Raw genomic sequence first — 13,107 nt, forward strand, 5'->3', positions numbered from 1 at the left:
CTTTCTTCCTGCATGATAGCTATAATTTAGACTTCAGTGCCTCTAAAATAAGACTTTGTCTGTTTTGATTAGCATTTTAAGAGCTAGTGTATGTTCCCTCAAATTCACCACGGAACAGAACTGGAGAGCAGCTGGAATTCTGTTCCTTTCAAAGGGAAGAAACTTGCAGAGAGACCAGGCTTAAAACTTTAAGATAGTTGTGGGTTAACATGCTGTACTTAACTTTTAATTCTTGTAGTTGTTGATACAAAAATTGATGTTGTTCAAAAATACTTGTCTGAAAAAAGTTTGGGTGGGCTTTTCCTTCTTACATTTTAGAATGTAATGGTGTATGAAGGACTGCTATTCAGACTCTCGTGGCTGACAGAGCACTTTTTTTTAAAAAAAGCTTTTATTTTAAAACTTTCTTTCAGCTTCTGGGTTGGTTAGCTGAAAAATTGCCTACCCTCCGTTCTGTTCCTTCTGACCTACTCTTGTGTGTGCCTCACTTGTACTCCTGCCTTGAAGATCGAAATGGGGACGTGCGCAAAAAGGCACAGGATGCCCTGCCCTTCTTCATGATGCATCTTGGCTTTGAGAAGATGGCAAAAGCCACTGGCAAGCTGAAGGTACTTCTGTTACAAAGATTAGATCACGTGATCTTGAAGGAGTGAATATTAAGTCTTATTCTCAGTCTCATGACTTGCTGTCTTGAGTCATGTAAGCTTGTTTGCATTGGGTATTTTCAGGGTGACTGAAAATAGTATCAGAAGCTGTGAGCTACAGCTTTCTCTGCTTCAAAAATGGTTACTGCCATTACAGGCTTCAAGAGCTTGATATTTATTCACTCTGCTTTTCTTCTGAGAAAAATCTACCTGCAGATAGCTTCCATACCAGTTCCTGTCCCACTCTGTGCCTTTGTACTCATATTTCACCATGATTTCTAGCAGTATATCGAAGATATCAATAAACTTTATCGATATAACTTTATTGAAAGATATTTTAACTCAGAACAAGAGTGTCTGAGAACAATGATTTTTATTTAAGATGAGCATCCTCTGAGATGCTTAACAGGGCATGGATTGTTTCAAACTACTTTTTTTTTGTTGTCTGTGGCATGTCTTGGAAAGATTAGTGATAGACATTACTAAATTTATCATTATTTTTTTGCACTTTTTGTTCTCTAGCCAACTTCCAAAGACCAGGTACTGGCCATGCTTGAGAAAGCCAAAGCCAACATGCCAGCCAAACCAGCTCCTCCTGCTAAAGCATCTTCCAGAGTGGTAGGAGGAGCAGCTCCAGCCAAATTCCAACCTGCATCAGGTAACCTCTCTGACATTTTGGGAAATGACTGAGGAAATGGTGGATTTTGAAGCTTTTTGACATGCTAGATGAATAAAGATACTTAGCTGGAGAAGAGGTATTCATTATAGTTAGAGTTCTGGTCTTTCTTGCATTTGAATCAGCTTCCAGTGTAGGAGGGTGTTTCCTTTCCACACAACCATCTGCCAGCTGCTATTTGAAAACTTGAAAATATCTACTTGGTATTGAAGCTAAAACCAAGCTGGGCTTAAGGGGGAGGTTTTTTCTAATACTAATCTGATTTTAATATAATATATTTTTAAATGTTTTCACCCCTTTTTTTTCCCCTGGACTATTTCCTCAGTGTAGTTCACTGTGGGACCGCCAGGATGCTTTTGTGATGGGATTAGGGGGCAATTGGTTTGAAGTTGTCCTGCCTGCTAGGGCTAGCTTGCCTGCTCAAGCCAGGTGCAGCCACAGCTCTAGACATTAGCCTGCACAGTATATATATATATTTTTAATTGTTTTGAAAAATGACAAACTGGCTGACGTGATCTTAATTAGGAAAACTTTGTATGCTAACATAGAATTTATGGGACTTCCTCAGTGGGTCTAAAATCCTCAGATGTATGTGTGGTTAATCATATTGTATCCACAGTTTTTCTTATGTCCTAAGAACAGAAAACTGATCACCTAAAATGATCTTCTGGTTAACTTTAAATGGTTCCATTGTTTCTCCAGCATATGCTGATGATTTGGGGTCTAATACCATGGAATCCAAGCCTGATCTCAAAAAAGCCAAAGCAGGAGGACTCTCCTCTAAAACTAAGGTGTGTTTTTTGCATTGTGTGTAAAATCAGTTTTATGAAGTTAGCTGTGGTTTGCTAATGTGTTATAGGTAGAAGAATGTAGTCCTTGGTAGAGACAACTTTTATTTAAAATCTTCATGCTTGTCTAAACTTTGAAATAACAGGCATTCCCATATCACTTACCTGATCACTGCTTTTGTCATTACCTGTTTAATTCCTGAAGTCCACATTGTCCAAAAATCAGTCTTATGAGCAACTCAGTCTGTTCTAAATTTTCTCGGCCTCTTTGATTTTGTGCTATTGAGAATTCATTCCAGGTCCAATGTTACACTTGAATGTTGATTTTGAACCCGTGTATCAAAAGAAATTAATCTCTGCCTTATAGTATGAAGGGAAAAAGTTCTCAATCAAAAGTGCAAAAAGGGAAGGACTATACTTAAAAACATAATAATCTCAATTTATTAAAGTCAATTTTTTGTTAGGTTTTTCTGTTGTTTGGTGTTACAGTAATTTTTCTTTTTGCTGTTAATAATGAAGTTTGTTCTATGTATGTAACTAAAAATAACCCCAGTTGTTCTACAGTCCCGTTGTCTCCATTGTCTGAAGTAGTGCTGTGACAAGAACATTTGATGTAGGTCCATATTAGTGGCAAGAATGAGCCAAACAATCTTGAAGGATGTAGTAGGTTTGCTGAGGTCGATGCAGTGTTCTGTCAGAGCTCTGCAGAGTTGAGACCTTTGTTGGCAGACAGCTGTTTACTCCTCAGTTTCCATTCGGAGCCTTGTAGCACATTCACACAAAGTCTTTTCTGTGGCTTATTTACAGCAGTCAGACGTTAATAGCAATACGTCCAAGGGTAACGCCCGCCCGTCCAAAGCTAGCACAAGCCTCAGCAAGGGCAGTTCAAGTCTGACTAAGAGCCAGTCTGTCAAACAGGTACCACGCTGGGTGCTAGGGATGTGTGTGGGTGACTAGCACACTGGTTGAGAGTGATGTGTCATGATTCACAGGGTACTACTCTGCACACTGTCATGGGTATTGCTTCCACAGCAGCTGAGCACGTACTTTTAAACTTCTAATCAACATTTTTCTTTCAGTTTCTCTCTGGCTCTTGTACACATAAACAGCATGAGGGTAGCAAATATCTAACACTTGCAGTTGCTGGGACTGAGGCAGAAATACGGCTTGTGTTGTCTGCTAATACCTTGCTTCTTTCAGGGTGTGCAGGGAAAGAAGGTGCCAAGCAAGCCTAGTCTGAAGGAAGATGATGATAAATCAGGCCCTATTTTTATCATTGTCCCAAATGGGAAGGAACAGAGGATGAAAGAAGAGAGAGCTCTGAAGGTGAGAAATCAGAATGTGTTCACGAGTTTTGAGGAGGCCTTCAATGCATTCTTTAGTTTTTAATTTAGAATTAAACATACTGTGGCATGTGTTAGCCACTGTCCATCTCTTGGAGTCTGATTCTTGAGTTGAATTTCATACATCAATAGTGGCCTTACTGTGGTGTTTCTTTTTTGATTTTCAAATTTTGTGCAATATATGCTGCCATAAAAGCCAACAGCCTTTTTACATTTTTCATGTGAAGTATCATTAGGCTTAGTCAATTGTTTTTAGGTTCAATATCAGAGTTCTAGGGTACATTGCAAATGCTTTAATATTTTGAGCAGCCTCACTTAGCAATTTGTTGGGAAATTCTGTTATTGAAAATATGCATGTTATTTGTAACTTGCCAGTTGATAGGCCTGTCTGGAGCTTAAAACCAACAACTTTATGTGATAATTATTAAGATTATGGCATAAGGATAACCAGTCCATATGAAGAAAACCTGTCATGTAAAAAAAAAGGTGAGCAAACACCACTGACTTTTCATTACTTATTGGCAGTAAGAAGGCCTTGAGAACAGATTCCAAAGCAGAATTAAAAGATGTTCAATCTGCAGTGTCTGTCAGGAAGAAAAGGTATTGCTTGCTGTGAGTTCTAAATGCTGCCTTTTGCAGGTGTTAAAGTGGAATTTCACTACTCCCCGTGATGAGTATATTGAACAGCTGAAAACTCAGATGTCCACTTGTGTGGCCAAGTGGCTACAGGATGAGATGTTTCATGCAGACTTCCAGCACCACAACAAAGCACTGACTGTTATGATTGAGGTGAGTTTGGATTTGTGGTAGAAGATGAGACTGATGGAATTACTCTCCGCTATGAAAGATACTGCTTGAATTAAAATCAAGTAGAAATTCTCTGAAGAGCCAGGGGTCATTGTTCTGTGTAGCTGAAACCTGAACATATATAGAAGTAATTTTCAGAGGTATGAGGAAGTTGATATTAATACTGTTTCCCAGGAGAAGGGAAAAGTTCCTCAGCAGAGACTTCTCTTACAATTTCAGAAAGCCATATAAGTTAAAAGTGAGTATGTAGATTATCTTACCAGACATAGCTTAGCTTGTCTTCTATTTGAATAACGTATATGTGTGTTTCATTTGCATAACCTTTTTTTTTTTACTTCCTTCAAGCACTTGGAGAGTGAAAAAGATGGAGTCATCAGCTGCCTGGATTTGATCCTAAAATGGCTTACCCTGCGGTTCTTTGATACCAACACAAGTGTTTTGATGAAAGCACTTGAATACCTTAAATTGCTTTTCAATTTGCTGAGTCAAGAGGAGTATCACCTCACTGAAAATGAAGCATCCTCTTTCATCCCATATCTTATCCTAAAGGTAGGATTTGTTTTATGGAAACTACTGTTATTTTTCATGAGGAATATGGCAGAATACCATCAAACACTGCAATATGTTAATTCTAAATAAATTGTGAATGGAGTTAAATCCAGTTGGTGGCTGATGTGAGATTCAACAGACCGTGTTTTTTTAACTTGGAGAAAAGGAGGCTCAGGGGAGATCTTAGTGCTCTTTATAACTACCTGAAAGGAGATTGTAGTGAGGGGGATGTTGGTATTGTCTTGTCAGGTAGCAAGTGAATAGAATGAGAGCAAAAGGCCACAAGCTCTTCTAGGGGAGGCTTACATTGGATATTCAGAAAAATTTCTTCACTGAACAGGTTGTCAATCACTGAAACAGGCTACCCAGGGAAGAGGTTGAGTCTCCATTACTGGAAGTATTTAAAAGACATGTAGATGTGACACCTGGGGACATGGTTTAGTGGTAAACTTGGCAGTGTTGGTTTAGTGGTTTGACTTGATGATTTTAAGGTTGTCTTTTTTCACCTTTATGGTTCTGTATTGTGTATTTCCCTTTAAAAGCCTTCGGCAAAAAGACATTTTTCCTTGAGAATGATTCTGGCTTTCCTAAGACTATTTAGACTAGTCAAAAGTATCATGAGGCTGTATAAAATAGTCTGTATTTCTTCCCCTCTTTCATTTTTTTTACATTAATTTTCCATTAGGTAGGAGAACCAAAAGATGTCATCCGTAAGGATGTACGTGCCATTCTGAACAGAATGTGTCTCATCTATCCAGCCAGCAAGATGTTCCCTTTTATCATGGAGGGGACAAAATCAAAAAACTCCAAACAACGTGCAGGTGGGAAATGGCCTGTTGAACTGCACATGTTCAAAGTACTTGAAATTGCTTTGGTTTGCATCTTGAAAAACACAGCATAAGAGTGTTGGGTGGGATGTTTGCATGCACATGGCATTTCATGCAGATCTTTGTAAGTGATGAAAGGATCAGAATTTCAAGTAGTATCATATTGCTTTTTATTTTTTGGTGTCTTTGTACCTTCCAAAGACAAGTAACCTCTTAAGTTGCTATGAGTATTGAGTCCCTTGAGTAGGCTTGTTTTCTTAGTGAAACAGTGCTGGGGAGAGGGGTGGCAGCACTATTTTCCTACTCACCAAGGGAATCAGTTAATCTGATCAAGAAATGTCTCTACTGTACACCTGTCTCACCACAAGTAATCTCTATAATGAAGTTGTGATGTTTGTAGTTCAAACAACTGCCTGGTCACTTTGAAAATATCTTATTCTGGTATAAGCAGAAAGTTAAATTCTATACATAATATAGTATTGCAAGCTCACAGTTGTTTACCCGAATGTGCTGTCGACTGTATGAGCTGTAATATTGCTCATACATGGTTATGGAAAATACTTGAAGTGTAGAGGGGTGGCTGACAGCTTTTAGATACTATCTGTGAAGTACTCTGGAGTATATGTATCATCAGCTTTGTGATTGGCAGTTCTCCACAGTGAATGTTCAAGTTGTGCAAGCAACATAGGAATTGGGAGGGCTCTCTTTCCAGCATCTTTAAAGTTGAATGTGGATATGCTATTTTCTTCTTTTAGAATGCTTGGAAGAGCTTGGATGTCTGGTTGAATCGTATGGCATGAATGTATGCCAGCCAACTCCAGGAAAAGCCTTAAAAGAAATGGCAATTCACATTGGCGACCGGGACAACACTGTGCGCAACGCTGCACTGAACACCATCGTCACCGTCTACAACGTCCATGGTGACCAAGTGTTCAAGCTGATTGGAAATGTCAGTATAACTGCAAATAAGTTTATGGGACATTTGGGGTTACGGTGCTGTGCTTGGTTTGGTTTGTGGAATTGTTTGTTAGGGATTTTTTTGTTTGGGGTTTAGTGGTTTGGTTTTTCTTCAAGTCTGTACAGTTTCGTAGGGGATTAGCACTGTTTTGCTTGTGCTTGGTCATGGTACATCTTGCTGTTGGCATCAAGAACATTTTATAGTTTTGAAAATAACTTACTACATCATAAATCCTCTGATGGCTATTTGGGTAATCCCAGATTGTAGAATATATTAAGTCATAAAATGTTTTGGGAAGGGACCTTACCATTTAGGTTCAACCCCCCTACCATGGGCAGAGATACTAGAACACTTCCAGGGACTGGGTATCCTGCTTCATTGCCCCAGCCAGTCTCACAGTCAAGAGTTTCTAATCCAATTTAAATTTAGGTTCTTTCATTTTAAGTAATTACCACTTTCCTGTCACTGCATGCTCCTGTTCGAAGTCCCTCTCCAGCTTCCTTGTAGCCCCCTTTTAGGTACTGGAAGACTGCAATGAGGTCTCTCCAGAGCCTTCTCTTCAGCATGCTCCCAACCCCAACTCTCAGCCTGTCTCCAGTAAGAGAGGTGTATATAACATGGATGTGCGTGAAAAAAAAAAAAAAGAAAACTGGAAAAAAACTCGAGAAAAATACTGACCTTTATGGGAATTAAATTGTTCGTAAAGAGTAACTTGCGCTATAGTCAACTGTACAAGTGAGACATCTGATTCAGAATATTTGGATAACTTACTTGGCCAAAAAAGGCTAGTTGTTTGGGCTCCATTAAGTCCTCAGCATTTTTTTATGCTCAACTTATCCAAGTGGTTTGCAGTTGAAGTCTGGTAAGTTTGGTTTACTTGCTTTATCTTACTGCATTTAATTTTTAAAGTGTCAGTATTATGTTGCTTTGTATTGCTGCTGTTTTGCTCTCTGAAAATCATACTTAGCCATTATCATCTAAAATGTAGTAAAAGTTAAAAGTGGCAAAACTCAGTTTCCAGTGTCCAGCAATGGAAAGCTAATTCACTGTGTTTATAATTACTGTGCATATCAGATTAAGTACTCTGAATTCTAATGTGAATCAAGAACAGTTAGATAATTTTTTACAGTTCTGTTCTCTGGATTTGGTCTTGGTAATGTTTCTAGCAGCTCTAAAACTAATTGGAATGTGATATTTTGATGCTTTTGCAGCTTTGTTGTGTTGTATATGCCATAGGGTACACAGGCTATTGGATGGGTGTTTTATAGGAGCAATGCTGTCCCTCCTTTTTTTTTTTTTTTAACTTTCAGCTTCTTGAAAAGTTGGCATTTAATGTGACTCTTACTGTCTTTGGTAACTGTTCCCGTGATAGTTAATGTTGCATTTTCATTAGTGTTTTAGATTTCCATCCTATTTAACTATTGTTCAGAGTGCAATCTGCTTCTGCCTCAGTTCTACTAGTACGTTTGCTTTTGAATTTTCAAGGTAAAGGAAAAGGTAGCATTTGAACAATTCAGCCCTTTCTAACCATGACTTTCTGACCTTCAGTATGGTCCATCTGTGGGTTCTCAGGAAGGTTTCTAAATCATAGGGGATGCTGAAGAGTACTTCTCATGAAATTGTAATGCCTGCTTTTGTTCAATTGAGTTTATTGGTAGTCTTTGGTATGGTAGATAAGCAGGTAAATATGAATCTTTTCACTGTCTGAGTTGAAGCACTGCCTGAGTTGCCTGATCTGGTGTTCATATTGAATTATGAGTAATAGAACAGGACAACTATCAGAAGGACTCTGGCTTCTGTGGCAGGGTCAGGAGTGTTAAAGCACTGCCTGGTCTGCTAATAGGGAATATAGAGAAGTGGGTGGTGTCTCTTTGTTTAGGGTTTTTGCAGCAACACATGCAACAATTACAAACACAGGATAATACTATAGTTTGAATTCAAGATGAATTATTTCTTGAAAGTTATGTGGGCTAGAAATAGGTGTATTCTGTATTACAGCTTGTCAAGATGGGTTCATTAGCTCTTGAAGTAGCTCCTGACAGTCCAGTGTCCTGGTGAGTTTGCTGCTAGGAGGTAGCATTGACAGTTCCCACCTTTCTGTTAGAGAACTTCAGTCTGCACTAACAACTATGGTGCAAATCCTGTACTGAGATTTCTAAAACCCATACAACTCAGGCTGAGTGAAAGCATCGTGTGTTACAGCTCTCAGAGAAAGACATGAGCATGCTGGAGGAAAGAATAAAGCGGTCAGCCAAGAGACCCTCTTCTGCTCCAGTGAGACAGGCAGAGGAGAAACCTCAGCGCACCCAGAACATCAGCGCCAACGCCAGCATGATGCGCAAGGGACAACCTGAGGACATGTCCTCCAAACTCAAGTATGTCATGTTACATTATCGTTTCTAGCCTGCATAGTGTATGTGCTGATATGTCTGACAATGTCATTTTAGTTCTTGTATCATCATCTTTGCATGTTGTGAAAAATGGCCAAATAATATAAATCTAAATGTCTGAAATTTTTTTGTCTTGTCTGTCTTAAAATCTTTCTAAATGGTCTTGTGCCTTTTTTCACTGCTTCTCCATGGACAGAATTATGTATCGCACTTATAGGATGTAAGTACTGCCCACTAACTCTTTGGTAGCAAGGCTCTTCTATTTTTCAATTTCTATCCTAGCCATCCCTTCCTGAGGGTGACAGGTTTGCCATGGCTAGCTCTAGGTTATTTACAAGTCCCCGAATTACAGAAAAGAAAAAAACAGTAATACAGCTTTCTGCCAAGGTGACTGTGGATGAAGCTGCAGACAGACATGGCACTTCCACATTAAGCCACTGTTAAAGATATTGGGAGAACATTCAATGCGTTGCAGTGAACTTGGTATTTGTTAGACCCTGTTCTAATTATGTAATGGATAAGCATTTGTGAATTGTAGAGCCTGGGGCAACAGTACCCAAAACAAAAAGCTCAGAAACTATTCCTTGGCACCTGCTCATTATTTTGGAATAAAAGTCTATGCTGAAAACAATGTATTAAAATATTTCCTTGGAAAATCTGATATGCAACCTAGATCATGTGAGGATGCCAGGGGTCTTGGATTCAGAGGAGCTTGTGAGGTTGCTCTATACATGTGCATGCTGTCCATTATTTAAAAACCAAAGGCAAAAACAAGCCACTCAAACTTTCAAGTTATATTCCTTTAATGGTATTGTAAACTGTGGTTTACAAGAGAAACTAGGAGGGGGCAAGTAAGTAGCAGCTGCTCTTCTGGCCTTCAGGACTAGAGGAAAGGCAGAGGAAGTTAAGGGGCTGGAATATAATCCAAACTGCAAAGCCTGTGCTAGTATGAGAGCTTTAGGGCTACCAGTGGATGCTAGTGCTAATATTCTTGCCTCTTGTGTATGTATAATAAACACTGTATGTGTAATAAACTAAAATTCTCTCCTGGTTTCTACAGCCAAAATCGCAACATGGGCAGCCACTCTGAGACAACACATACGGTTCCACGGGAATTTCAGCTGGATCTTGATGAAATTGAAAATGACAATGGAACCGTCAGATGTGAGATGCCAGCACTTGTACAGCACAAACTAGATGACATCTTTGAGCCAGTCTTGATTCCTGAGCCCAAGTGAGTGTAGTTTTAACTCCTAAGTGAAATCAGCAGGGCTGCCTAAAAAGTATTTTGAGAAGGTGAATTGATAGTGCCAGTTTCTACATTCAGATTTGTTTTCATAAGAGGATAACTTGAAGAGAGGACAAAACAAAGATCTGTTGTACTCTCCTGAAATCTGGAGACCAGTTATTTTTAGCGAAAGACATGAGTTTTACTTAGACATTTTTATAGTTAGAGGATCTTGAGTTTGTAAATGCATCATCAGTGTCTTTACAAATAGTGCGATAGTCATGGTAAAAGGAATGATTCCTTCATTGAGAATCCTCAGTGAAGAATGAAATCCTTTTCCCTTGTCACTAAATCATTATTGAAATACAGCAGTTAAGTGTATATTAAAGTAGCTCTCCAAAAAGTAATGAATCCTGTTTTCAACCCTTTAGAATCCGTGCTGTGTCCCCACACTTTGATGACATGCACAGTAACACAGCTTCTACTATCAACTTTGTCATTTCCCAAGTAGCCAGTGGTGATATAAACACAAGCATCCAGGCTCTCACACAGGTAAGTGAATTAAGGCAGCAACTAATCCCACTGTACCAGACTTGGCCTGCGAGGGTGATGAGTTGCACTGTGGTGGAGCAATCATGTCAGGTGACGTGGGCTCTGCTCAGAATCTCCCTGATGACAAAACTAAGTGCACAGGGGCCATCTGACTCGCTTTAGCAATAGAAATTCCACTTGAAAGACGCAGGTTAAACTTAATGCTTTTTCATTAGTGATATTTTTGGTTTTGTCAAATTATTTGTGCTATGAATTTGTAAAAGCCAATAAGTCAGCGAGGCTTAACTGTTTCAGAGATCCTTCGCAAAAGGATTGTCTTGCCCCATCGTTTTTGCGTGGGTTTAGGCTGGCTTTAACTACTTAAAAGTTTTTTTGTCCAGAAGATTTCATAAAGCTGTAAATTCCAGAATTTATAATGTTGATGTTTTCTTTTGTGTACAGGATAGGATTGCAGTTCTCTAAAATATCAGTAATTGGCTGTATTTGGATTAGCAATACAAGTCTCTAGCTACTGATTTTGGGTGAAAGCTTAGAATACAACTGCCTTGGCAAATGGATTGGTCAGGGCAAAACCCTTCCTACAGAACAGTATTTAAATTACTGTCATTTTGCACTGTTTGCATTATGTTGACTTTACTAGAGTGTTTTGTTTTTAAATCTTAGATTGATGAGGTACTCAAACAGGAGGACAAAGCAGAAGCTATGTCTGGCCACATCGACCAATTCCTAATAGCCACATTTATGCAGCTCCGGTTAATCTACAATACACACATGGCCGATGAGAAGCTGGACAAAGATGAGATTGTCAGACTTTACAGCTGTATTATTGGGAGCATGATCACGGTAAGGCTTTGCTATAGCAGGTAACTTCTGTGCAGAAGTTGTGGGAGAATGGAATGTTTCTCTACCTAGATTAGCTTGCTGTGTTGAGTCTTTCTTACGAAGGTTTGTTGCCATCTGCTCATTAATGCACCTTTATAGAGCAGGTGGGGAATGAGAAGTTGGGGAAGAAGGTCTCTGCTGCTGCAAAATACAGCCATTAAGACTTCTATTAAGTTCTGTTTTTAATATTCTTTACCTTTTGAGTACTGTGGCCTGAGTGTTTTCAGAAGTCAGTCAGTAGAAATAACTTCTTTCATACCTGTGTTTGGACTGTTTTCACTCTTTGGGAAACAGGGTGATGTCAAGGTTTGACAGTGTAGTCCAGAGAAGTCCCTATACTAAAGGATCATGTGCAGGGAAAACTAACGCTTTCTTCAATCTGTAGCTATTTCAGATAGAGAGTCTGGCTCGAGAGGCATCCACTGGTGTGCTTAAAGACCTGATGCATGGTCTTATTACATTAATGCTGGATTCTCGGGTTGAAGATCTTGAGGAGGGTGAGCAGGTCATCCGATCAGTCAACCTCTTGGTAGTGAAAGTCCTGGAGAAGTCTGACCAGACCAACATCTTGAGGTATGTAATGAAAACTGCACAGTTACTGCTTTTCTTTACCTGTTCTCTTGTGTTCCTCAAACCGCTGAGCTTGTTAGTCACTTTGTAAGCAAAGACCCATGTCTGTAGATTCATTCAGGTAGCTAATAAAGAATTATCACTGATTGATATCAGTGATCAGAAATTGACTGCACAGCTGGAGGCAAACTGAACAAACCAGCTTAGTATGAATTTTTGTGCTTTGAAGTTCAGCAGACTGTCTCTTAAATTCTTGTAACATACTAGAAAGAAAGAAGGAAAGAGCTGTTGCACAACTGCTGGACTAACCCCAGTCTCTGATGTGATAGTCTGTGGTGAGTTGGAATCTTTTTTCTTGTGTATAGCACTTTTTCTGTGTAACCTTTATAAATTTATTCCTTTTAGTGCTCTGCTTGTTTTGCTGCAAGATAGTCTTCTAGCAACAGCCAGTTCTCCCAAGTTTTCAGAACTTGTCATGAAGGTGAGCCTGTTGTAGAGATTTTGAACTTATGATGTTTATCTGAATCATCTTACCTGAAAAAACAGATGGAGTTAAAAAAGTTAATGTCCATAACACGAACTATAATTTCTATAATTCTGATCTTTAGATGTCACATATATAGAGACCTTAGGAGGGAGCTTTACACCTGTTGTTAGTTTAGAGAAACTTGTGTACACTAATACCAACTCCATACAGAGGTGTACAGTCACCTGCTGGGCTTGTTTGCTTGGGCACCGCACTGTACCAGGGATTCAAACAGTGCCAGGCTGGAGCTGACTTGTGTCCTGTCATCTGTATTAAAAGGCAGAGCAAACAGGCACATGTCTGCGTTGAAGGCAAGAGCATGATCTTTCCTTACCATACAACACCCTTCTGTAACTGGCATGATTTA

At 39.3% G+C, this 13,107-nt stretch overlaps 2 protein-coding genes and 1 non-coding gene across 6 annotated transcripts in view; 2 read left to right on the forward strand and 1 right to left on the reverse strand.

Annotated features, from left to right (window-relative positions):
* The window catches only part of F2 (coagulation factor II, thrombin), a 329,241-nt gene that overhangs the window by 298,060 nt on the left and 18,074 nt on the right, over positions 1 to 13,107 (reverse strand). The window lies entirely within an intron of this gene.
* Positions 1 to 13,107, forward strand: part of CKAP5 (cytoskeleton associated protein 5) — a 51,068-nt gene that overhangs the window by 32,644 nt on the left and 5,317 nt on the right. For 3 of the 4 annotated variants that reach the window (XM_063398439.1, XM_063398441.1, XM_063398440.1), the window contains exons 25-39: positions 414 to 608; positions 1,167 to 1,302; positions 2,023 to 2,111; positions 2,916 to 3,026; positions 3,309 to 3,434; positions 4,091 to 4,240; positions 4,604 to 4,807; positions 5,493 to 5,628; positions 6,390 to 6,583; positions 8,795 to 8,967; positions 10,043 to 10,216; positions 10,642 to 10,762; positions 11,426 to 11,605; positions 12,030 to 12,217; positions 12,620 to 12,695. In XM_063398439.1, the coding sequence (XP_063254509.1) occupies positions 414 to 608; positions 1,167 to 1,302; positions 2,023 to 2,111; positions 2,916 to 3,026; positions 3,309 to 3,434; positions 4,091 to 4,240; positions 4,604 to 4,807; positions 5,493 to 5,628; positions 6,390 to 6,583; positions 8,795 to 8,967; positions 10,043 to 10,216; positions 10,642 to 10,762; positions 11,426 to 11,605; positions 12,030 to 12,217; positions 12,620 to 12,695 (2,253 nt within the window). The remainder of the gene's footprint in view (positions 1 to 413; positions 609 to 1,166; positions 1,303 to 2,022; positions 2,112 to 2,915; positions 3,027 to 3,308; positions 3,435 to 4,090; positions 4,241 to 4,603; positions 4,808 to 5,492; positions 5,629 to 6,389; positions 6,584 to 8,794; positions 8,968 to 10,042; positions 10,217 to 10,641; positions 10,763 to 11,425; positions 11,606 to 12,029; positions 12,218 to 12,619; positions 12,696 to 13,107) is intronic. The other variant, XM_063398442.1, reaches the window with a different exon arrangement.
* Positions 10,810 to 10,920, forward strand: LOC134551781 (small nucleolar RNA SNORD67). Its single transcript, XR_010080681.1, has one exon. It is a non-coding gene; the product is annotated as a small nucleolar RNA SNORD67 (small nucleolar RNA).

This window comes from Prinia subflava, chromosome 5, assembly GCF_021018805.1.
Source record: "Prinia subflava isolate CZ2003 ecotype Zambia chromosome 5, Cam_Psub_1.2, whole genome shotgun sequence".
In the NCBI taxonomy this organism is placed as follows: domain Eukaryota; kingdom Metazoa; phylum Chordata; class Aves; order Passeriformes; family Cisticolidae; genus Prinia; species Prinia subflava.